General features: G+C 39.2%; 1 protein-coding gene across 40 annotated transcripts in view; it reads right to left on the reverse strand.

Annotated features, from left to right (window-relative positions):
- ANK2 (ankyrin 2) overlaps nucleotides 1-26,973 on the reverse strand; it is a 382,411-nt gene that overhangs the window by 112,065 nt on the left and 243,373 nt on the right. For 35 of the 40 annotated variants that reach the window (XM_055711495.1, XM_055711514.1, XM_055711508.1 and 32 more), the window contains 5 exons: nucleotides 15,422-15,520; nucleotides 11,223-11,408; nucleotides 10,722-10,745; nucleotides 8,480-8,578; nucleotides 7,230-7,328 (listed from right to left, as the gene is read on the reverse strand). In XM_055711495.1, coding sequence (XP_055567470.1) covers nucleotides 7,230-7,328; nucleotides 8,480-8,578; nucleotides 10,722-10,745; nucleotides 11,223-11,408; nucleotides 15,422-15,520 — 507 coding nt within the window. The remainder of the gene's footprint in view (nucleotides 1-7,229; nucleotides 7,329-8,479; nucleotides 8,579-10,721; nucleotides 10,746-11,222; nucleotides 11,409-15,421; nucleotides 15,521-26,973) is intronic. The other 5 variants (XM_055711478.1, XM_055711577.1, XM_055711706.1 and 2 more) reach the window with 1 other exon arrangement.

Below are 26,973 nucleotides of genomic sequence, written 5' to 3' on the forward strand. Positions count from 1 at the left end.
AGTCATGAATACTCATTCAACAGAGATAGGTTTATAAAGGTGAACTGGCAATAGCTTTTAATCACAAGAAAAGCCTTCTTCCTTTGAGCCACTGCTCATCTTAGATGAGACAGATGCTGTTATTCTAGGGTACTTTCTGAAGAATCCAGTAACAGATTAATATACTGGTCTGAGATAGATTAATTACTTAGAGGTTAAAAACATACAAAAAACATGGCCTTAAGTATGAGCTAGTGGCCCTGCTCCATTCGCTGATACAGTTTGCCTTGCTGGAGTTCAGAGGAAGTCTACATCACTATATTTTTACTGCTACTGCTAACATTTTAAAATTAAAAATAGCTTTAGACTGCACAGTGCCATTGCAATTGAAAGATCATTTTGGCTATGCAAACATAGCCCTGTAATACGCTAGAAAAGGTAGTTCCAAGGAGCAGATGCTCCCTTACCCTCGGTTTCGAAAGCACAGAGCACCTTTCAGAGCCTGCAGTGCAACACAGCTCCTCGGCAGTGAGGATCTGAGGTCTGTGGGGAGGAATTTTTCTCCCTTACCTATCTACTGTTGCCAGAGATTTTTCAGAAATGTGTGAAGGGGTTAGGTGTGCCTTGACACTTACCATCTCAGAGGCATCACTAAAACCCATGGAAGCTTTGCAATGAAATTCAACAGATGCAAGATCAAACCTGCAAACAGAATTCAGGGCTGTTCTGGACCTGGCAGATGGGGTCAGTGTGAAGGAATAGGGTGTAACTAGCATATGGGGGGGTGGGGGGAGTGGGGGGGTGTCTGCACTGAAACTTCAGTCCCCTACATCAAGTCTTTATACGCCCAGCTGGGGTATATTTACATCTCACTGCCAGAGCAGTTCATACACACAGTTTCCAATAGTATTACTAAGGTGAGGAATATATCCCCCTTTCTAGAGGAGGTATTTATTTGATACCTCTTCCCAGTTTCTATATTTTGCTCTGTATTTTCAGTCAATGTGGGAGGTACGCTTTCCCTATCTGCACAGTGACTTTGATATTATTTTATTTAATAAAATGGCAAAAGAAAGGTAGAATTGTGTGAACCCTTGAAAAAAGAAAAAAAAAAAAAAACCAAACAAAAACCACAACAGGACAGATCCCCAGAGGGAGAAAAAAGAAGAAAAATGCAAGCTACAAAACACATCAACTCCTCAAGAAAGTCAAGCTAAAACAAAAATAAGCACTAAATCATTAAAAAGCATTATTTCTCCTCTGTTCTTATCTACAATCCCCTCTAAAAGTGGGGATAAAAGTTTTCTACCTATCCTATTCTGTCCTGTCATACCATTATAAATGCATCATCATTTACTGTCTGTGCACTTTCCAGCAGGTGAATGAAGCAATATGCTTTGTGGCCTTCCCATATAACTCTCTTCCCTCCTCCTGCCCTGGGGGAAAACAGCATATAATTTTTTAAAAATATTGCCTATTTAATACTTCAGATTCTATTTTTGCTTATATGTTTTCTTCAAGGTGAGGGAAACTGAGAAGAGAGAGTTGTTGTAGTGGAAGAATTAGTACGTAATACCATGAAGATAAACTAACATTAGCCAACATCAAGAGACACACTGGTATACCAGATCAGTCCTCTTTTGCACCATTACCTATTTGTTATGAACCTCAGTGCTCTGAAATCTGTTGCAGGACTTTGCCTATGTGCTTTTTTAATCATTCCATTGCTAATTGATACATCACGTAAACTGAAGAACACATGCTGACCAAAATACCAAACACATCATTTGACACTACGTACAACACTGGGTTGAAGAGACACAGACTTTGAAGCACAGATAATGGATATCCCATAAACACAAAGGCCACCATGCTGGGAGACAAGAAATTTAGCGATTTAATATCATAAGTAGTCAAATATTTATCTTCTCATCCCAAACAGCACATAATGGAGAGTTAAACGTTTTCATCTTCCAAGTGAAACCCTGCACCTGGTGTTCTGTTGTTGCCGTACGTGGTGCTCTCCTAGCTCACGCTTTCCAAAGTAACCAACAGCTGGGTCACTGCTAGAAATGACACTACAATCCTCTCTGTATGTACAGAACCCATGAAATCCCATCAGTCCTAAGTTCCTCTTAAATGGCTCTCAAAGTAGAAGGTAAATTCTTGCCTTTTTAGCTTGAAAATAAATCATTGGTCATTTTTTAGCCTGTAAAATTCATTCTGAATTCTGTGCATGACTCCTAACTGCAGGGTTGGGGAAGATAAATTATTGGGTCCTTTCACAGTGATTAAATTGCTTTACTTCAGCTTACCAGAGAGGCCAAGACAAAAAGAAGCTGTGCTTACGAGAGATTCTTAATAGGAAATTATATGGGCAGCATCTTGACAGTTGTGCACATTCAGTGCTCATTTGAACGAAGATCAATGATAACACATGAAAATTAAAGGCCAAATTATCAAAGAATTCTTCTGAACTGCAGCTGAATAGTCTCATTTTTATAAGGGTGAAATAAAATTTTAGTATTTTGTATGGTAGACATGCAAAATTGCCTAAATTTTCTCTACAAATAAAGGCCTTTCCATTTGTTCATTTTTCATTACTACTAAATCTCACCTCTTTAAAAATGCACAAGGCAAATCTCCCTCTTGCTCCAAGCTCACAGAGTCTTGGCATAATTAAACATGCTCTAAAATATTCCTCCAGGTCTGCCCTTCAAAGTACAAATTTTAGAAATGCAGCAAAAAAATATGCCATGCGTTTGCTTGAGTAATAAGATATTAACTTAAATAATCCTAAATAATAGCCACTATCTATATAGCTTGCATAGATAATCTGTACAACATTCCTTCCCACTCCCTTGTAAACATTATATGAATCCACTCAATTTTTTATAGTAAATATCTGCATTGTGATTAGATATTTATAATCCGACGTTGCTTTAAGAAACGGCAAAAACTGCCAATGAATTATTAGTGCTCTGTGCACATGTGAAGACTAGAAGAAAATGTCACAGCAGCATTACTGCAGGAACACACACACCCCCCCCCCCCGTAAACATAGCACAGTGCCAAAACAGGGTTAGGATCCTGCTACAACGGCTTTATGGTGGGAAACCCACTACCATGCAGAAACAGCAGAAAGCCTTGCCTATTTTGTCAGAATGCATACATACAAAAGGAGACATTATTACAAATAAACCTCATTAGGTTCCCAGAACAAGTGTTAAAGGGTGTCTGAAGCACATTCACCACAAAAAAACCAAGCCAAAACAAGCAAATAACCAACCAACCAAACAAAAAGATCTGAGTTCCAGGCCCCATAGATTCCTTCCTTTTCTTTTTCCACTGGTATTGCACATCTCTGTGACGGACCTTCCACTTCTGTCAGCTCCAGCTGAGCCGCCTTCCTTTCCTGTGGCCCTTCTCCAACCCCAATGGCATGCCAGACGTTCTCCCCACCATTATTGCCTCTACTGCCCTCTCCAGCTCCAGCTGCCGCGCTCCAGGCACACAACATGTTTACTTTCCCACACAATAAGCTTTCCATTCCAAGACTAGATGCTGTGTTTCATTCCTGGAATTTTTTTTCTACTGGAAATATTCTGGACGAAAGCCTGCAAGAGGATTCTAAAGTCCCAGAGCAAGAAAAATTTAATTCCAGTGTTGGCAAGATTCAATAGAAAGAACGCAAAATGTGTGACAAACTTCAGCATCTGAGACAGGTGAACATGTTTCTCCCCACCTTCTAAGGGCATTTGCATAGTCCCACAAAAATACCACCAGCAAGGTGACAAAGGCCTCTGATTAACACTGTCTTTCAAAAGTATAAAAGCATTCAAAACCTAAAAATGCCTCACATTCTTGTTCCTTTTTTTCCTTACAGTTTCTATAGCGAGACTAAAAAAATAGAGATAATACAAAAATTGCATTCAGAAAGAATACTCCTAAAATGCTTTAGTAGTCAGTAACATTTCAATGCTCTGCGTATACTTACTGTTACTATTCCATTATAAAAGAATATGGTGGGGTTTTTAATAGAAAAAATATATATATAGGCCATGCTGAAATTGCTCTGCTTTTAAATGCTTAAAATAATTCTCCCTGTAATAATCCTTGCTATGTTTCTGGAAGGCTGTAAATGCAGGTGAGAACTGATAACTGCCACCTTACTCTTGACCACGACATCAATTTAATCACAAACTGACCTTTCCACCACCTTTCAGGTAAATGTGTCGACAATATAGATTTGACTAAGATTTTAAGTATGAAATGTTTTAGCATAAGACATTTTACCCATTAATTAGCAAACAAAACTCCCAATAAGGCTTGTGTGGAAACAGAAGTAGCACAAATGTAGATATAACAGACAGTACTAATAAGAGTATCTTATAAATATTATTGGGAATGGAGTTTACATTTTTGCTTTAGATACAATAGAAAAGAGAAATGAAATTCCATGTTTTAAAAACTTATTTAGTAGTCAGTTGAGCAAAATAGTAAAACCTGAAAAAAAATTAAGTAAAATATTATTTTAAAATTTTTAAGTGTAGCAAGCAGATTTACAATTCTACATCTTTATACTCTAGTGAGCAATGCCATAAATTTTCAACAAATACATTATGAAATGTATAGAAAATTGAAATACATAAATCCTGCAGTAAGTGATGCTTTCTTCTGGCATGCAACATTAACTATGGAACAGTAGGACACATGCATGGTTTACTCCCTTTGAAGAACATACATTATAATTTGGTTTTTTTAGACAACACAGGGGCTCCTAATAGATCATTCCAATGGAACATTTTCAAACAAAAAGATTTCACAGATTAACTGCAAAATTAAAGTACAGAGGCTCATCTAAAATCTGTTAAAATAAGTTTGTGCATCTTTATTTAAAGAAACTGAATGAAAGCAATGAGTGCGTTTTTAACCAAAAAGCTTATTTTGATGTGGAATGGAAACTAAGAATAACAGCCCAAGCTATCCAGCAATGAACTCTCCTAGTACTTTTAATTAGACTGTTTTTCAGTGAATCTGACCTACTGGAAGAATGCATGTGTTCCTCAGAAGCAATGAAAAGGCAAGTATGGAAAGGCAAGCATGTTAGTACCGAGGTGGAGGCGGCGGAGGTCTGCCCTTTACAGTACCGAACACATGTACACACGGCATGCAACACACAGCCTACCCCTTCAATACCCTACATGCTCACAGCCACAGCAAAGCACACAAGGCATGCAGACAAAGCGAAGGGAAAAGGACACCAAGAAGATGTAAACAGCTGGCATGAAGACAAAACCATGCCACAGAGACACTTGACAGCAAAACCAAAGCTCTGGAATCTTCCCCACTGTGCAGTACAGGCAGCCGACCACCACCATGTGCCTTTGAGCAGGGAGAAGGCAGAAGATGAAAGCAGAGGAAACTCATGAGCCTGGGCGAAGGGGTATGTGTGCTTTAGGATACTTCTATGGGTTTTCACTGACATCTTTGTGCTGACAGGTTTTGAGCTAATGTAGCAGCTGACAAAGGGCAGGAAGCCAAGACAATGAGAAGACTCTAAAATTAGCACCTTCCACCTACGCAGGACAGAGTCCTGCTCTTTCAGTTTCATTCACATCTGCAATCAGTCTTTGTGAGTGAGCAGGGAAGGGAATACACCTTGACCTCTTAAAATCTAAGATGTCCTTTACAATCATATGTGCCAACTTGTCTAAAACCAGTGTCTAAATGCTGAACAGGAAATAGGTGAATCAATACTGTCATTCCACAGGCCAAATGGACCATTTCCATATGACTACTATGCTTATAAGTATGTGGAATATCCTGACTGCAATGTATTATTACCATTTCATGCTTCTTTACTATGAGATTTTAGGCACTTATTGCAGAAAATTTGACCAGGGATGATTTACTGCACACCTTCATTTCCATCAACCATAATTTAAAAAAAAAAAAAAAAATAAGAGACACATTTCATACATAATAAGAAATCAAAATCATAACCACATACAGAGTTACACAATAATCATGATTGACTTCCTAGCTTATGAAGCAACAAATGGTTGATGTAATTAATACAAAAGTAACTGCAGAGGTAGTTGACTGCAATATCCTCTACCTTCCTCTCCCTTTCTACCTTATTAAACAAAAACTTTTATGCCCAGCTGTAAACTCTTGTGTTCTAAGGCACCCTCTATTACTTGGAGATAAAATTTTGCAGATCAGTGCTTAAAACCCAGCAGCTTTCAAGAACAAGTCCCGTGCAGTTCGGCTCACATAAATGACTGTGTTTACCTAGGTGACTCCAAAATCCCATCTGAAATAATTAACCCTGCCCATATACATTGATGGGCTTTTCTTTTGTCTGGGATGACTGCAAAATCTGCCCTAAATAAAGAGCGCAGTATTGGTGTGGCACTTCAACAGGACACCTGGGAGAAGGAAGGTAGTGAGAGTCACCTAATTTGCAGTGGTTAGTCTGGGATAGAGGTGAATGGGCTGCTGGCACAGAGTATGTTCCCAGTATTGACTTTTTGATAAAAGGTGACTGCCAGCCCACTATGGCAGTTTTTATGAGGCACGCTATGCCTGGCACAGTCATTTAGAGGACATCAGGGGACTGAAAGGCTTGGCTGAGCCCAAACCCTCCACTTCCCATTGCTGTGCAGCACGCGTGTTCTTGTGTCATGTGAAGTTGGACCAACAGGCTTCTTTCCTCAAAAAGATCAGTTTCATCATATTTTTTTCTTGTACAATGTAGCTAGATTCTACAGGAGACTAAAGGAAATAGTATTTCTGCCTCCTGCTGTTATCAATACCTGATATTCTTTAGCCCATCATAGAAAACATTTTACATAAAATAAATAACAATCTGAAAACTAAAGGTAAGATTCTGAATTTTAAAGAAGTACAAAAAGGTACAAAAATATTTCTTCCTCAATTATTTTTGGAGTCAGAATTTAAATTTGGTCCATGTTTCTAAAAAAGTACACTTGTGAGGAGGCAATGTGTAACATTTTTGGAGCTGTGTTCAGCTGAACTTCTATTTTTTGTGAGTCGTTTATAGCAGCCACATCTAATATCTCACTTCAAGAACAGAGAACAAGACACAATCACTGAAGCTGAACTCCTAGTATGAATCTTTGTGTTCCCAGTCTCTGGCTTAAAAATAAAAAACAAGCAAACAAAAAATCCCAATCCATTCCCAAGAAGGGTCAACATCATATTCAGGGAATAGAAAGACTCACCCTGGTTTTGGCATCGATCTGCCCTCCGCGATCCAACAAGAGCTTCACCATGTTTGTGTTTCCCCTTTTGGAAGCCACATGCAGTGGGGTGATTCCATTCTACACCATGAAAAGAACAAACAATGAGCAGGATGGATTTGAAGGTGTATAATGGTGGTGAATTTGTGTTCGGATCACAAAAAAATGAGACCATCACATCATAGAGAATAAACGAAAATGTACTTGAGCATTAGAGCTAGGCACACACCATATAAGCTAGAGTTAGTAATTCCTTTCTAAGCAAGAATCTTTATTCATTGTTTGGGGTTTTTATTAAACGAAGCAGCACATCTGCCAAAGCAGTGAACATCACAGTCCCAGGGTCAGACAAATAAACAAACATGTATCAGAGTCCAATGAGTCAATATTCACAAAACACTGATGCATTTAAATCATTGCAACATACACAGAGTACACAGATGCGTGACTCCTACACAAAGGAACCTTCTTAGTGTAATGCCGATAGCATAAAGGAGTAAGTGCTGTTTAAGCTGAAAGTCCTTGCAAGCACTTTGGGTGAGGAGAGAAATAATATTAGCAGCTATTCCAGACTGGCAACAGGAGGAAGTCAGTCTGAAAGGCAGAACTCTGAAGTAATTCAAAGTGTGTCTGGCGAAATTAAACAAAAAAATTGTGATCCAGTAGCTGTGTTGAGGTACAGATTACCAGAGGTTTTTATGGCACCAGATGCCGTGCTTCAAACTATGTAATGCACAACAGCAAAGAGACTATATTACGTAGCTCTACAGTTGTTTACCATAAAAGAGTAGTCATGATCAATTAGTAGTTTTATTGTTGCATTTATATAATGGCAATACACCTTTACTTTTTCCAACTATGTTTATATGCGAAAATACCAAATTAAACTAGTATAGCAAATACTGAATAAGCTGATAAATCCTACATATATCTCTGGAGTACGTCTGACTGACAGAAAAGCTGAAGTGAGCTGACATGTTATGAGCTTTCTAGAGCTAGTCACAGGAGCCTGCTTCCTTCAGCTGGGAATACCGCGCACTACTCAACTCCCAAGGACACTGGTGCATTGTGTGGAGGCAACCTTTAAGAATTACTGCAAAAAGAAGACATCTCTGAACACAACAGGTCAGCATTACTTTGCTCCTCACTTACTCTTGACTAAGAATTACACAAAGAAACACTCCCACTTTTGTCGGTCATTAAACTAAGAAGAGAAAGAAATTATTCCGTACCCTTGCTGTGAAATCGACCGCAGCTCCTCGGTTTAGCAGAAGCGTTGCCACATTGACATTTCCATAGTGTGCAGCTATGTGCAAAGGTGTAAAGCCACTCTATAAAGAGAAACAGCCCTTATTATAGAAATCATTTCATACAAAATAATCAACTGAACAAGAACTTGATTTTAAAAGCTGCTGGGAAACAAATGTATCATGTCACAGTTCACCTATAATATAGCACAGCCTTTCAGGCACAGAGTGCAGTTTTCATTCGAGAGGTTATCAAAAGTGCTTCATTCTTTAATTCTCCAACTCAGTCTTCTAAATCAGTAGCCAATAAGATAAGTAGCTTTCATCACAGAAAATATTAATATATTAGCCATTCTTGAAGAAAATTAAGGAAGTTTCCTTATTACAATTTGGAAGCAACATGGGTCTTTTGGGCTGCATCCATTTACTGGTTTTGGATAAATGACCACAAAAGTTGGTGGACTCTTATTTTACTGCTCTTAGGATTAAAAATATTGACAACATATTTCCTTCTTGCTTTTTTTTTTTTTTTTTTAAAAGCAATGATTATTCAACATGTGACTGAAGAATTTGTTGTACATGAGAAACTTAGTATCGCAGTATAAGAACCATAATTATTTATATTTAGATACAATTTGGGTCTCAAGATCTGAAGAAACTTTTCCATCTATACATCAGAAAAAAACACAATTTACTTATTGCCTCTTGAACAGTAGAAGGTGAAACCTGCTTTAGATATGAAATATAGAACTGCTTGACAACATCATAAAAAAGATTAATTTTTCAGAAGCTAGGACACAGTGCAAGCTTTTAGTTTCATAAGTAATTCAAGTAGAAAGGATCTTGCTTTTGAGGTTTCCCTGAAGAGATTCACACTGATTTGATCAGATCTTACTGTTATAGAAAGGGAGAAATAGTTTTGGCTTCTAGACTATACCATATTTTCAACTAGGTTTCATTCCTTGCAGTGTAGAAATCATCATTTTGAACTACTCTTGGAATACAGAAATATAGGCACATGTTGCTCTTCAAAATCAACTTTATTCCCAAAAGGTAGAGCAATAAGCCCATTATTTTACCCTAATTCCATTTACTTGCTTGTCAGCCCACAGGTGATCCTGGTCAAAGTCCAGTCACACACTCATTAAATTCATAATCACCTTGCTGTGATAGATTAGCAGGGCAATGACTACCGAGGATATTGGGCACAAAAATACGATGCTGCATTGAGCTATAGTTTGCATGTGTATTGCATTAACAACTACCTTTTCGCGGACATGTGTTTGCCTGGTGACAAACACAAGGTACTGAGAAGTAACGTGATGGCAGGTGTAGAAGTGATAACCCTTGTCACATTGATCATAGTGAAGAACGTGCCCACGGGTGGATGCCAGCGCAAAGCTGTCACCCTTTCAATTCCCATTGCCAGCTGCCTCGCGGCAACTTGCTCACATGTGCACACACCGAGCAGGATGCACTTTCACAAGGGTGCATGCATTTAAAATTCATCCCCTCATCTAACAGAGAAACTCCATTACCTAAAAGCAGGCATTCAAATAATGACCTCATTCTTGGAAATAAATCTCTTTCCTAAATGTGATAATAATCTGCAGGGGAGAAATTACAGTTCTAGCTAATCGGACCCTTGATTTTTAGTGGAAGTGCTTGAAGAGTTGGTATTTCCTGAATCCCTGTGAGAAATGTAATATCTGCTGCATGTAAATTCTGACTATGTGTTATACCTTAAGGACTTTTCAAAACTTTATATTCAAAAACTTGTAATAAGAAGAATGGTAAAAATAAGCTGATGCTCTGAACAAGTTTTTACTTTGGAGGATTTGATTATATTTATAATTGTAAAAGAAGGAAAATTAATTTTATCATTACTCTGGCTGAGCCAGACACCTTAATTTAGTTAGGCCAACGAAGTGCATTTTCATAACTAAAAAAGCTGATCTAGAAAAGCATCTTTATCCTCTTAGCTCCATTACTTACTTCAGACTTCTTTGAACTGATATGAATTGTCAAAATTTACTTCAACAGTGACACAAATAAAAAGAAATTCTAAGACAAAGGATCAATAAAAATAGGTTTTCTTAGTCTTAAAATTCTGTGCATTAAAGAAGAGCCATATCTTCACTTTTAGTGCTAAATAATAAAGAAATATTGCCACAGAGAAGAGAAAATAATTATAAATAACAGAAAGAAAAATTTTTTATCTCGGTACCTCAGTCGTCCTATTCACCATCATCTGATGCAGCATGGTTTGGGAAAAAGAGGAACAATATTAAAGACTAGCCGCAAAACGAAGAACTATGTTGCTTTTTGAAATGAATTATGCTGTTAATTATGGGAAAAGCCATTCAAGCATGCATTAACTTTAAATACAACCTATGTTCCCATGGGCAATAAACCAGTATCCTATTTAATAGGGAAGCAGTGATTCTGCTTCCATTCCAGTGTCTTCTCGTTTACAAATAATGAGAGAAAGCTGGTTACCAAAGAAATGGGAGGCATAACTGAAAAGCAGAAAAATGAGTAGTTTGTAATTACTGTGTAGCTGAATGCTGCAAAAGTAGATCTATTACTGGTGATACTGGTCGAGCAACTTGTCTTTCCCCATGGAAGAATTTACCTTTAACCATTAAGAGGAAGGAAGTACAGCTTGTTGCCCATCGGCACTCAGCCGCGTGGCTACCCTGTTACCTCTATGGCAGCATCTTGTTACCTTGGACTGCACATCAGCATTATGGTCATTCTGCAGTAAGAGCGCCGCCGATTTGGTGTCGTCTTTTCTAGCGGCAATGTGCAGAGCTGGTAATCTCACTTTCCCCTTGGTGTCATTTTCCAGGAGGATGGCCACTGCCTGGTTGTGTCCTTGTTGCAGTGCAACAGCTAAAGGAGTGAAACCGTCCTGGTAGAGGAAAACAAGGTATGCTCAGTAAGCCAAAGGATGTACAGCTTCAGTGGTTTGCACAGCACCATTCACACATGGAGAAGTTTGATAAGCATGTTACCAGTGGTTTTCTACCTCTGCACCACCATCTCCAGTGAAATGACATTGGAGGCACAACATTTTAACCCAGATATGATTTCAAACATGTCAGAAGCACATTTTTTCCATTACAAAGTAGTCTTTTTTGAAGTCAAGTACAAGCAAAGGATCATTCTACAGTATCTCTCTTAATTGTTTCTCACCTTAAAATGAGACACAGAGCATATCTTTAGCAATATTTTGGTAAGGATTAGTGAGCACTGAACAAAGTAGATGTGAAAAATACACAGGAAACCTGCTTCTGAATATTTCATGTCTTCATGTATCTTTGGATGCATTGCTGCTGTTTCCCATTCTAAATTACACATGGGCTACGACTCAAGAAAGCCAGATCATGAGTACAAATTTATTCTAGTTTGAAGGAAGAAAACATTAGATTATTTGTACTTTTTGGAAAAACAAAGTCAGAAAAATCTTTCTGCTTTTCATTCATTCATTCATGCTTTGCTTTTAAATTATTTTTAAATTGCCTCTCTCCTCCACACATGCCCTGGATTGTCAATGCTTTAAAATGCATCACATGATCACAAACTGCTACCTCATCTGAAGTACTGCCTGCTCCCTTTTTTCTATCAAACTGATTCTAGCTTGCCTTGCACGCCGCCCAAGCACGTAAACTCTGTAGCCACATGCTAGATTGGAGGGAAGCGGAACCAGGAGGAACAGAGCCTGTGACTGGAGATATGGTGAATAGCAACAGCAGGGAAGGGAATAAATACAACAGGGTCTGCTGGGTCTAGGTCAGAAGGAACAACCAAAGAGTAACAGGCATAGGAACGAGACAGAATTGAGTTGGACTAGGAATATGGAAAGATGATAAAATAATAAAGGATGTGTTAGGAAGGAATGAGAGCTAACATATGCTGAAAGAAACATCTGAGGAATTGCCCGAGCAATTTTTCCCCTTAGTAATCAAATAGCATTCACTCCCCTTTGCGTAGAACTGTGAGTAGGTGCGTTGTAACAGTGATACTGCTATGATTTCTTTCTGTAATAGAGATTAAATTCTGTACAGTGAATTAAAAAAGGGTGAACAGCTGATGAAACAGCTGAACTGTAAAGATAATTCCGAGATTGAGGCTACATTAGGTGTTGAAATGGCTTAATGCATTTGCCTTTCGCTTCTGGGAACATGAGAACAAATCCTGCATTAGAGGCCCTGTGAAACTGAGCTCATCCTTACTCTCATTTTGTATACGTATGTATGTAAGTGTTTGAGGAAACAAAATATATCTAAAGGCAGCACAAGTTTCAAAGCTTCAAAGACAAGATCATCCATTTGATTTGCACCACTATCTTCTATCCTTCTCTAAAAGGACACCACTCTTTCTGCATTCCCTCTCCTATTGCTTCTGGAAAGCATGCTGACCAGAGCTCGGAGAAAGCATTTTTCTTCCCCACTGCCCCACAGGAGGACAGCCAACCTCTGATGCCAGACTGAAGGTCCTTCTCCATGTGTTTTGGTGGCATCCTCACTTCAGGCTGCCATCCCACCTTATTTAATGTACCATTTCTTTACTCTGTGAGACTAACTCTGCACATGTGACAGCAGATGGTGGCTTGGGCCATCCTTCAGTAACACTCAAATCACTGAAACCATCACTTCAGCAAGACCTGAAACCAAAACTTTATCTAGTTAAGCAATAAGTGGGTAGACAGCCTTTACTTTCCAAGCTACAAAGGTAAAACCTGACCTTTCTGATGGCAGAAGACAGAGTTAGACTTGGGTTGAGTGGGGGGCATTTGATTTTTTTTTTTTCTCCCTCCCTTTTTAAAAAAAAAAAAAAAAAAAATCAGACTATAACTGTGAGTTCCAGCGATGCCTGGATGTCTGCATTCAAGCAGAGAAAGCATTAATTGTAACCATCTCAGCCTCACAGTTCCTGTAAACCAATGAATGAATTTCCAGTGCCCCTGATCATCACAGCTGGTAAAAGTCACTGGGAGAAAGGCTCAAGCAGGTGACTGTGGGCTGTAGCTGGGCTGGGCTCCTGCAGAACCACAGCTCCACTCGGCTCCTTCACACAGGGTGTGTTTCTGCGACGTTGCCTGGCAATCACATGGGATTTCATATTTCAGAAAGCTGACATGTAATGTGATCACCATATATGCGGGCCACAAGAGGATTATTTTAGGAGCTGTCATCAAATGGTACAGTATCCAATGAAAGAAGGGACAGGAAAGCAGCTGTTAACACTGGCAGTTTGGTTTAAAGGAGAGTGAGCATAAATGCACCATCATTTCACATTCATGTGTCTCTGAATCCAGAAAACAAACTAGGGAAAAGTAATAAACACAAGCAAAAGCTCTAACAGGAGAGGAACTTTCCTATTACTACTTCACATGGCACATCCATATCCACAGGACAAAGGTGAAACCAACACACTTTGCAGCACAGAGCCTGTTCACTCATCCCCTTGACTTGGAATAGAAGAATGTCCATCAGGAAGAGAACAAGAAGAGGAAACACAATGAGCACAATCCTCATGTCCTACGAGTTTTCCTGCATTGCCCTTAAATCCTCCCATTTGCAGATGGAAGTTCTTACGATTCAGTTCCTCCTGAGATGGAGTCTTGTCTCTCTTACTTTGGTGCCTGCCCTGCTTGCACTGAAGCTACTGCAGGTTAACAGCATGACACTTAAATCCAGAACTTAGCAATTAATACCATCCTCCTGTGTATTTATACCCACATGGTCCAGCCGTAGAAATAAAGTGTCCAAGGAGAAACCAGCACACTGCCTGCTGAGCTCACTGATGTGATCCTTGTTAGTAATTTCATTTCCAATTTACGCTAATGACAGATAATGATGAATATTCACAGGTTACACAAAGTCACAGACAAGCTTCAAAATCAGAGTAATTTCGCTGGTCAAGGAGGTCCAGCTGCCACTGCTCCTCCCTAGGGGAACAGGAGCCGGTGGTTGGAGTATGTGACCTCCTGAGGCCCCTTTTACCTGCATGGTTGTATGAACCCAGCACCACAGGGAGCCCATCCCACTCATCTTTTCTGCACATCTGTGTGCTTGCCTGTTTCTCCCTCTTTCTTTCTATGCAGAAAATATTCTGAACTCATCTAACATCTCAAGACCCAATCTAAAAGGAAGCTTGTAAACCACAAACTGTTGATACTAATTGTTTTGATACCATTTTACACTATACATAGACACCCTTTTGGACACAGTCCTCATACCCCTAATTATGACATTCACATTATGTTCCACACACTTTTCAGCTGGCCGAGGAAGAAGCTGAAGCAATCCTCTAAACTACTTTCCCCGGAAGACCTCTTATAAGCCAAGAGTGGGATATATGTGCTATAATACTCTATTCACTGATTTTTGCCCAGATTTTACAGTGCAAATGGAAAAGCAGCACAAAGATAGCCCTGTCGCTCAGGTGATGGCACTCCTAGATGCTTGCGTTTTCATGGGCTTTGTAGGAGATGTAGATCTGTTCAAATGAAATGTTGTACCTCCCCACTTAGCCTATGATCGATTCATCGCACTCCCCTGGCAATACCACCTTGGCCTCTGTAGCTTCTACAGCCTTAGGGACCTCTCTTCAAAGCCTCATTCATTTTTCAGAAAATTCTTCAGGAAGCTGATAGGAGAAAAGGGGAAAAACTGAAGATGAAAACCCTGAGCTCACTGAAGTCAGTGGAAATTTTGCTGTCAAATGAATCAGGCTGGATTTCATCCCTTGACTTTTCACCACTTTCAGAACAGTTCAGCTTTGTTTTCTGAACATGTAGAAAAAAATGGGTAAGATTCTCAAAATACTCCGTTTGAAAAATCTTCTGACTGTAAGCAATCTGAATATAAAGGCAAAGGAAAATAAGAGTGTGTGTAAAAAAAGAACAATGTACCTCACCTCAGTAGCTGTGCTTTGGTTGGCTCCATTCTCCAGGAGATACTTCACCACTTCAATGTGGTTCTCTTGAGCTGCCATATATAAAGGAGTAAAGCCATTCTAAGAAGAACACACGAGAAAATATTGTAATGAGGAAACGGAATATACCAACAATAAGAAAGCACAAATAAATACACCACTAAAAATGCATTTGTTTTTTAGCTGAAATGTTTTAAGTATGTAAGCAAAACAGCTTTGTATTTTTTAATACATTTTTGTATTTTAAATACGGTAATGTTTAACACTATTTAAACCCACAAAACTCTACATGCTTTCACACTCATTTTCTTTCGATGTATATTTTAGGGAAGCAACGAACACACTAATTATTAATACAGCTATTCCTTGCTGATAATGCTTGGGGACTGTGAAGCTGGCAATAAAGTTTTATGAAAGCTGACAGGAAAGCAAGATATTCCTTCATTTATTACATTAACTTAACCAAAGACATCATCCCCTGGAGACTACAAAGTCTATACCTCGTGACAAGCTGAGTAGAGACGGCAAAGGCTTAACATACTACAAAAAAATCTGTAATGCATAAAACATTGCCAGTCATCAAACATAAAGGAACTCAACCTTGCAAAGCAACAACTGCATCTCTGTGCGTACAGAAAGCTCATCTATCATTTAATTATAAACATTCATTACAATGTCCTAGAGTCCTTAGAAGAATCTGCTCTGGATAATAGAGTAACTCCAAAAAAATTTTTCCAAGTTAATCAAACTACAGGCAAATTCATTAGAAACCTAAGTCCTTTCTTCCCATTAAAATACTTTAATACAAACAACTTTAATTCATTAGCTACAAAATCCTTATGAAAGAAAGGCATGGAAGTGAGTTGTCTGCCTGATTAATAACTTTCCTCAAAGAGTTTTTAAGATTATTTAAAAGGCCTTAGAAAAATCTTTAATATTCTGTAGATCACCGTGTAACATAGTAGGACATAACCACCTATACTGCTGAAAACATTCTTCTGTCTTGGAATGGCACTTGTAGCTAGAACATAAACCATAAACCAGACTTCAAATGTGCAATTTTATTATTTTTTTTTAATCTTGCGTACTGTCACAATGAATGATAACCTTATGCATTTACAGAAGTGGTCAGAATTAATGCAGACACTGTGGTAACCAAGAACCTTGTTTCAGACAAGCCAATGTTATTCTTTCTAGCAAACTTGCTGTGGAAACATTCCAGTAATTTCCTAATGAAATGAAATCTCATTTTTCAGTCACTAGATAATACAGTTGATTGTAGAACTGATGACTTTACGACCTCCCTCTGTATTTACAAATGTGAAAGACTGCTCAGGAAATAAATATCATTTACGTTGAGTATATCATGATATACTTCATATGTGTTGTAGCAAGTCTTTTAATATTGCTTTGCATAATATTCTGGCACTTTCATCAACAGCCTTGAGACACATAAGTAAAAAATGGCACCCCGAGAACAGTTAACAGCAGTTCAATGCCAAAACTTTGGGATGGATTTCAAGTGGCTTTGCATAGGGGTCTGTCTTTGGCAGGTGTTATCCAATAGTCTCAGTAATGACTTGAAGGATGGAACGGTGCTCTTCTTACAGTTACAGACAGCACCAACAAGATGGTCTGCAAGTACACCACACAATAGGATCATAATTTGAAAGGTTCCTGTTACCCCAGAGAAGAGAGCTGAAAATGTAATCTGGTAAAGACAAATACACATATTGCCACTATTGCAGGAAAAACAACAGGGAATAACGAGTTAGAGAATTCTGCAGAAAAGGACCTGAAGGTCACAGTGGTCTGCCAGCGGGGCACTGGTCAATGAGCTCATTCTGCTGTAATAAAGATCGTTGTTGCATTGGTGTAAAAATATATGTCCCCAGGGAAGTTATTTTTCTTTGATAAAAGACTAGTAATTGGTGGTGCTCTGTCTGGAAAAGGAGAACTGGAGGAAAACAAGGAGACTGTCTTTAAAAAGGAGGGTAAAGGTCTGATCTCCATGTTTGTGATGACTAAAACAAATAGAAAAGGACACAGTTTGCTAAGGTTGCTGGAAAGAAAATTCAGGTTGGATATCAAGAAAAGCCTCTTAACAGTAAGGTCAGCCTGCACAGCGTTTTGATGGGCAGCTTCCCTCCCCCCAAACGACTGCTAAAATTAGGCAGCAAACTGGAAGCACAAACTGGGCAAAGGAGCCAGGCTCTCCAACGTCTGCCCTGGGGCTGGTCGGGGGCTCTGCTGGCCTCCTGGCTGCTCCTCAGGCAACTCTTTAACAGGGGGCAGAGGAGAGTTCTCATCACAGGATAAAATGAAGGAGAGCCGTTCAGTGTCATTAGGTAGGTGCAGAAAGGCAGGGGATTGCCAGGGATAGGGACTGAACTGGCAGCGGGAATTATGAACAGATTGGTTTCTTCTTGATTGCACTTGTACAGCATAGGACAGAGAAAACCGCAGGTAACAGAGCTGGCTCACTGTGTCAGTTTTCCTTCCCACTCCGGAAAGAAACAAAATGGCAATCTATTTGGAATAACTAATAGTAATTTTCCACCCACCTCATCAGTATTTTAATATTAAAGTCTAACATAGCAATATTTTAAATTTTCATATGACAATTTTCAAGCCAGAGTAAATCAATTCACTTAAAAGCTCCGAAGAATCTTTTTTTGTTGTTATATTTTAATCAGTTCAAGTCCCTAGCTCTCAAACAGGATCAGGAAATAAATCCTGGATTAGGAGACCATAAACAATACATATATGACTTCATGATCATTTAGTACCAAGAAGTACTACGTATTTTTCCACACAGAGATCCAGAAGAGTGCCTGTTATATCAAGGATATCCTCCTCACATGCTATAATCATACCTGAAACTACAGCAATCAGGGGTAAGGAAATTCTTGCACATAAAATCATAGCCTTTTTTTTTTTCCTTCAAGCTTTATTTGTAGTTTGAAACTACTGTATCTATTCTCTTAAAATCTGGCTTATTTTGGAAATTGCAACAGGATGCCAAGTTCTATAAGCAAAACTGCTTATACCAGATACACTGAAAAAGCTTCCCCTGAATTTCTCCCCCTGGCAAGGACAAGCCTGATTTTTTCAGCTGGCAGGGTAAATTCTGCTTTCTCAGTAAAGATCTGGTTTCAGAGTTTTTAGTTGCAGTGTTCCTGACCTCAACACTTCTGGCACTTGCCCAGAAAACTATTTTAGGATTACCAAGATCACAGCTCCCCTTGACAGAGCTGTGCCCAGTGGGATTACCTGTTAGCCCAGCTGGAGGCTCTTCCTTCTCATTTGCCCAGTGGCCCCCAGGACTTCCTTCCACCCCTCCTCCCACCTTGCAGAGTTTCTATGATGTGTCTGTCTCTGCATCCTACACAGCAAGTTTCTGTCTCTCTCAACTGGTCCTGCAGTTAAATGAAAATGCCCACAACAAAAGCACATCTTTCCCTCTGTTTCCTTCACTTTTGTTAATCTAAAATCCCCTTCCCAGTTTCTCATCTTTCAGTTTCGAAGAGCTATATGCCAATACTTGGTTTCTCCTTTCTGTTTGTAGAGACATTTCAAAGCTCAAGATTGCAGATCTCTGCAAAGTGAAGTAAACATGTTTTCCCTAGATTTTTGTTTCACTACGCCAAAACGTCTTCTATGGAATCCACGACATTCTGGTTAATGATTCTCCATGGCCATATGGCAAAGGAGACTGACCTCTCCCCCCCTCGTTTTAGCATGTGGGATGGGATACAGAGGGTTGACTGGGCCAGCGGTGGGGAATCTTTATTTCAGTAAATTTTCCTTCAGCTTACAATACCATACTGTTTAAACACAGTCCAGAATTAAAGTAGAAGTGCTGACTGCAGCATATATATGTGACCTGGAAAAGGAGAAATGCACTTTATTTTGCTTTTACTGAAAGCCCATCTGTGTAATTATGTTATGTCTATATGTTTAGATTTTGTGCATCATCTGAAAAACAGAAATTAATTTTGTAATGATATATAACATTCATTTTTGAACAATGATTTCATCAGAGTATTTGTCATGAGAACAGAGTACACAGATTTCATTATCCTTACAAATGTATATTGCAAGATGTTTACTGCTACAACATGAAGTTATAATGAGAAATTAACGCTAAACAAATAGAGTATATTTTGTACTCCATTCTTTCTACTACATTCACTGATTTACTTGCTAATTTGAGAAAATTAGTAGCTCTCAATGATTCTTCAAGCTATTAATGCAAATTGGCAAGCCTATATATGACTCAGAATTTGTATCGTTAAGTTTTGCCCAAGCCCTAATGAAGAACACAGTTTGAAGATGCAGGGGCATTATTAGAGCGTTTAGAAAATCATACAAACAGTTATATAGCTTGGTTGAGCTTTATTTTGTGGCAGGCTTTCAAGGAACCATACTCTTTGTGTGCAGTACCAAATGATCAGAAGCGTGCATCTACCAAATTCTGGTTAGTAGCCGGTGCAACTGAATGACTAGCCTACCCATGCTTGTCCATGAAGATATGGCCTTTAGTGTCTATATACCTATATAATATCTATATATCTATCTATAGATATGTAGATAGATAGATAGCTAAATTCATACTGATAAGGAAAAGAAAGATAAAGATATAGTATCTCTTCTCTTGGTTTGCCTCTTAAAATGACATATAGGAGTTAGCAACATATCCTATGATTAAATAGCTAATGTAAACCCAAATGAACATACCTATTTTATTTTAAAGGTCTCCAGGAAGTGTTTAAGATGGTATTAGAAGACCACCAAGATTACTAGGGAAGACAACTGACATCTAATGCAATTGTCTACATACAGCAAATACTCATACCTACTTACTCTTCAAGACGTAATAACCAATCAGAAGGTCAACGCAATCAGTAGATTGCCCAGCCCAGGCCAGTTGTCTTTTCTGCCTCTCCACCTTACTGCATGGGGTTTTGGTTTGGGGTTTTGATAGCTTTCTTCCCCCCCAGCACCAAGGAAAAAAAAAAGTTATTTTCCCAAGGTCACAAATGAAAATCAAATTAACTAAGCTTTTTCTGCAACCTTTACTACAATTCTGCAACTGCACTTCTCAAGCAACATTCAGAGAAGAGTCTGTGCACAAAACACCGCCCATATAAAAGCTCCGTTTGCTCTGGGTCACTCTAGAGTTTCCCTCACAGGACCCAGCACCTGACGTAACCTAAGAGAAGCCTCTGTGAAATTGCTCTATCTTCCTTCCTGCGCCGCCGCCTCTTTCTGCTCGTTAGAACTTAAACCAGCCCCAAAATCAGCAGATACTGGCACAATGGATGAGACAAGAACGAGACAAACTTAGATTACTCATGAAACAGCTCACACAGATTATAAAATCTTCTGATTTACGGTCAAATGTTAATATATCATTTTACATAGTAAGATCATGATCATTTCTGGGGCCTTTACGTTCAATAACCGTTTCAGGATTTTTTCTACTCTTCAGAATGTTACTCGGCTTCAACAAGAGCAGTAAGTACCTGATTTAAATCCTCATTCAGCAACATACAATTCACCTCCCTGTTTTCCCCATTTTTCCACAGACATTAGCCTAAACCAGTGATATCTACATCTCACCTAAACAGTTAAAATAAGTCTGCCTTCACTCACTGTCTCCCTTTATGCCAACTTCCAGCGGCCTCCACAGCAGAGGCAATAACCACCGTAGAACGTCATGCAGGGAATGAAAAGGACCAGAGGTGATGAGCACAAACTGAAACACAGGAGGGTCCCTATGAACATCAGGAAACATTTTTTTCCTGTGAGGGTGACCGAGCGCTGACAGAGGTTGCCCAAGCGCTGACAGAGGTTGCCCAGAGAGGTTGTGCAGCGGCCAGCCTTGGAGATGCTCAAAAGCCATCTGGACACAGCCTTGGGCAGCCTGCTGTAGGTGACCCTGCTTGAGCAGGGGCGTGGGACCAGATGACCTCCAGAGATGCCCTCCAACCTCAGCCGTTCTGTGATTTAGTGAAAAATCCTCTATCAATCCAAGCAAATAATTAATTTTAATCAGTGAAATATGAAGGTTACAAATAAATGCAACACTGCAAGCTAAATTAAGAACACACATCTTGATAGAATCAACAATATCACGATTCTGGGAATTTTGTTGTGCATTATGCTCTGAGCATTATTTTCAGCCAGTCTAAAAATAAACCCTTCATAAGAGGATTTTATCTTTAGCAGGAGAGATTCTCTGCCTAAAAGGGTGAATTAAGGATAGATCAAGGTATCTAATTTAACTTTTAAAGGTCTCTCTCTTTTAAAGGTCTCTTTCTCTTTTTTTTTTTTTTGTTAGCTTACATCAACATCCAGAAGTTTTACATAGCGCTAGCTTTACCAGTTATTCACATTCCTCTTTTTTTCCCATTAAAATACATTTTCCATAAAACAACATATAATCCATATTCTTTTTCAAGAAAAAAATATCTCAGAAATATTTGGACTACTACAGTCAAGCAAATATGCAACTGTTAAATTTGTGAAGATATGCTAAAGGGAAATTCACAGCATTTAATTTTAATTTGCCAAATTTAAGGTGCCTAAGGAGTCTTGTTTTGCCATACAGTCAAGGGAGAGTGGGCTACTCCAAAGAAAGATTGAGAATATTCAAATCAAAAGCCCATCTTCTTCAACTGACAGCTTAAGCAGCATGAAATTCAGAATGCAAAGGTGGATAGAAGGAAACTACCCTTCACTACATCTATGACTAAAGAGGATTAGAAATAACGTTTACTATCAGAACTGGAAGTCTTCATATTAACTGTACAATACTATATACGTTTTTAAAAAGTTCAGGGTTGGTTTTGGTTATTTTAGTAAACAACTATATTTAAGCTGATGTATTTTGCTAGGCCTTCACAAGCTGAAAACAACTAAAACTGGAAAACTACTGTACTTCTTTCTCCAGTGAGTCTATAGTGCTTACCGAGTAGTCAGATCAATAGTGTCAAGGTGACACGTAATGCTTGCATACTGCTTAATTTTACCTTTAAATGCTTTTTCATAAGAAGATCTATTTGTGTAAAATGTACCACTGTAATATTCAGAAGCCCATCTGATATTCGTCTGTGTGTTGCCCTTGGGACCCTAGCAGGGAGTTTGATTCCACTTCAACCATAAGGAGAAGTGCTGAACCAACCCCAGTGCAAAAATCAAAATTATGCCTTTGAGAAAAATAATTCAATTCAAGATTCTTTCCTTCTTCTGAGAGAAGTGAACAGCTTCAGCTTCATGTCTGGCTCAGCCTTGAGAGACTGAAGCAGAAAGTGCACTCTCTTCCCTGCTTGTCCTCCTGCCCCTCCGACTGCACTGCTGTGATGCTGACTGCACCTTCACGGATGGAATTTTTGGTTTTTTTCCTATATCCACATTATGAGAAAGAGAGATTCAGTAGAGAAACCTTTTGCATACATCAATAACCAGCTAAATTCAATACTGCGGATTTTGGGTATTGATGAAACCATCTTATGTTTTCTCACCAGATTCTTTCCCCCATGTCTCAAAATGAGCAGCACGTTAGCATACACTCATTTTCCTGGAATATCATTTCCTTTTATAGCAAAGCTGGAAGGTGCTAGTGAAAAGAATGACACACAGATCAGATGTAAGCATTTGTGAGCACAGAACTCTTCAATGTAAAGTGACACACCTGCAAGGGCACAGGAGAGCTCCTGGACTCTGACCTGCGGTAAAATTCCCCAACAAGTGTCAGCTAATCATTTAGGTGACAATCTTTACATTCATTGCACGCAGTAGAGGCTGAGGCCAGCAAGGTCCCATAGGTTGTAAAGATTAAAGCTGCGAAAAGCATTTAGGAAAAAGGCCAGAATTACTGGATTTAGGAAGGCTGCTGATTCTACTTTATTGAGCCAAACAGTTAAACAAACAAAACAATGAAAAAGTATTTACTTGTTTGAACTGACAGATCATAAAACTAATTTGTAATTAAAATTTTTAAAATGTAGTGATGCAGAAGCCTATACTGGCAACAACAGCCCTTGAACCATCTCACTAACTCTCTAGTAATATAAATAGTGTTTTCCACTTTGTACTCACATCACCGCAATAATCACAAAGCCTACGGATAAACAATGTTGCCTGGGTTTGTGATAAACCTGGTAAGTTCATTCATGGCGATCCCACAGAGCCCCAACCACAGCACTATGCATACGGCACCTGCTGCCTCACCGTCACAAGAACGTCTCTCTTGAGATGTGTGTTTTACTGTAAGTCACTTCCTAGCTCAGATGCCAAATTTAAAGAGCACAAACATTCTATTTCAGCAGCGTCAAATATCACAATTTTCTCTGCAAGAACAGCAAAGCAGCAAGAGAGCCTGAAACACAGCCAGGCAGAAATCAAGATGTTCTGTGCCTTGGAAGTGTCGTTTTTACAAGGAGGGAACCTACAACAGAAACTGAGCTGATGGAGAATAATGGGAAGATGACTGATTAGTCACGCACAAGGAAACACAGCCTTGGTACTGGGCATGGGTTAGGGCCCAAAAGCCCAGCCAGGGCAGAGTCTCACAGCTGAATTCTGAGCAGTCATCCAAAGCAGCATTTGGGTTTGCCTTTCAAACATAGTAAAGGAAAAGCAGCACTGAAAACAATTTATGTATATGGTTGAGGGGCTGGAAAGAAGACAATATTGCACTAAAATTATAAATAAAATGCTTGTATTTATTCAGTTGTGACTCAGTTATATCTACACTTGCATAAACATACACAGATAACATTTCCACTGCCTGGTTCTTATCATCGGACTGCGTCATTACAGTGGGGCGCAATGTGGCATGTGCCGGTCTGGTGAGCCCCTATCCTCTCAGCTACTCTGTTGATTTAGTGCAGTCTCCTACAGTTTATGCATTTTAAGAATAAATATTAGAGGCCATGTATCACATTATTAGCTGAAAAAACCCACTATTTGTTTAAATTAAAATCTTTCAACCTGGACCACTTGACCCTCTACAGCACTTCAACAGAGACTGCAAGTTAACAAAATAGACTAAGATGTATGCCGTGACTATTTTCAGTTTGTTTTCAGTCTTTGTTGGTTGAGATCCTGACACATTCAGTTATTTTATGGCTGCAGCTGGAATCCCAGAGACAAACACCAAAGTGGCTCAGTACCCTCCTTTGTTCATCAAGAGCTCCTGATCTTCCAAGCAGCTTCTGAGAGAAAGTCAAGCAGTCACCAGATCACCATGCAGCTGCTACCATAAAGTGGGCATCCTCATTGGGTTATTTTTCCTTTAACTTTATGAATTATTTGGGGAAACAGGAAAGTTTCACATGAATGCACTGATATTAACAGTCATTATCTCATGTTCACACTGTGTTATCCTGTAATTCTGTGTCAATCTAAGCACCACTTCAGTCTTGCATGCACAGGCATCCCACTGCACTCACGTGGCTGCCTGAGATCACACTTCAAGATCAAGGGTTGTTTATCATCAACTGGTAATCACTGTAACAGACAGGCAGCTGAAAACTGGACTAGTTTAAGACAGGATGAATAAATATATCTGTTCTTTCGTTGTTCTTAATGTATTAATTTTGTTTACATCTCTCAAAATCCATATAATCCTCCAGAAGGCTTTTTTTTTTTCCCTCCAGTGAAGAGATAATGGGCCTGATCCTTTATTACATTAGCAATGATGAACTGCAGCTAAATGACTCCTCTTGATATACAAGCAGCTAAAAATCTGGCTTTCTAAATACAGTGATATAAAAGCAGAAAGCCCAGTTAGTGGAATTAAAACCTTCTGTCATAATGGAGCAGCAAATACTCTGCAAAATATGCTCCATTCTGAAGGTAAGATTATCTTTACAAACCGTGGGGAGAGCAATCTCTGATAAAGCAAATCCTAGCGCATCCTGAGACAAGCTGATCACTTCTCTGAGAATCATCTAAATCCTCCCTTTGCATTTCTGGAAACACTGAATATGGGCATTCAATGAGCTCTCTTACCGCTCCTTTTCGGGAAAGCATACTGAGGCTGGAAATGTAATGCTACACTAAGGATTGCTTCAATCTGATGAACAGTCTGGATAAGAATATTCTAGCAGCCATGGTAGCGTCTCCTACGTGTTGAAATAGGAAATGGTAACCATAACGGGGGCAAATTTAAACACAAATATTTCTTGGCTAATGTGTTTGCAATGAGCTTAGAGCAGGATATCGAGGAAAGGAAACCAGAGGGCTTTTAAATAACAAGATAAGCTTGGGGGAGGACCGATTTATCTAATCCTTGCTTTCTGTATCTGGGTCACTTTAAATAATCTGATGATTAAAAGGTAGCTCCTCCTTTTGTGAGGGCCCCTTAACGAAGCAGTGGTCAAAGCACAACCTTAGCAGCTAACAGGAAACACAGTCACAGAAATTTTAAAACTGAAGGGAATAATTTCTTTCTTAGGTGACTCCAGGATATGATACATTCCCTTACAATTCACTCCTGTTCAGTAACTGTATTTCCTCATTTTGTTTTCTACTTTGCAGCTCTTTCTACCTCAATCACTTGATACATGTCATATCTCCTCATCCTAGGAGGTGCAACTCTTTGCATGAGGTTAACTTTTTTGATCTTGTTTGGAATGGATAAAGGTCAGGATGGCTCCATTCCATAAGACAGGCATGGCCAGAACAGCTCAGCATCATTGCAGCAGGGGACAGTCCACAGGTAGACTCTGTTAATAAGATTATTGCAGTTGGGGTTTCGTCACATTTGGCAGGCTCATGTTCCAGTAATCGGGCATCTCTGATGCCTACATGAGTCAGATGACACAATCTGACTTTAAGAGAAAGCAACAGAAACAGAGAGTAATTTATCAAAGGGAAGGATTGGACTGACTAAATTGGGTGACAGTTCTTCCACCTGGGAAAAGATGATCAAAAACTGGCAAAAGAATTCCTAATACATCACAGAAGTAGACATTGATTGAGAGGAAGATCACAAAATGAATTACTGTGCTAATGCACAAGCAACAACGAAGAATAGGTTTGGGGTAAAGAAGCAATCCAGCTGTGAGAGGAGGGTACTGCTGGACTCGGTGAAAGTGTATGATGGGGGGGGTGATACAAGATATTTGTACTATCACTGAGTGCAGCTTGGTCAGATCTATGTGATCAAAAATCATGGTGAAATCAGGAGAGGAAACTGCAGAAACTGATTTTTTTATCGGACGATGCGTATCCAGATCTGCTTACCAAACTATGAGCAGAGTCAGCCAAGCGAAGGTTTTCTAGATATTCATTATAGAAATAAATTCTCCAGGAATGCTTGTACCAAAAGGTGATTCTGAGCCAAACAATTGCACACTTGTCAAATTCTAGGTGGGGGTATGCCGAGAAAGGACTTCTACATCTCTGGCCATTTCTGGGTGCACCCTCATTTCAGCATTTGCCTGAACATACTCAAGAAAGATGTCAGCTCTCAAATGATACGCATGCAAGTGAAAGTGGAGTCATTCAATTAGTAATCA

This window comes from Falco cherrug, chromosome 1 (assembly GCF_023634085.1).
Source record: "Falco cherrug isolate bFalChe1 chromosome 1, bFalChe1.pri, whole genome shotgun sequence".
NCBI lineage: Eukaryota > Metazoa > Chordata > Aves > Falconiformes > Falconidae > Falco > Falco cherrug.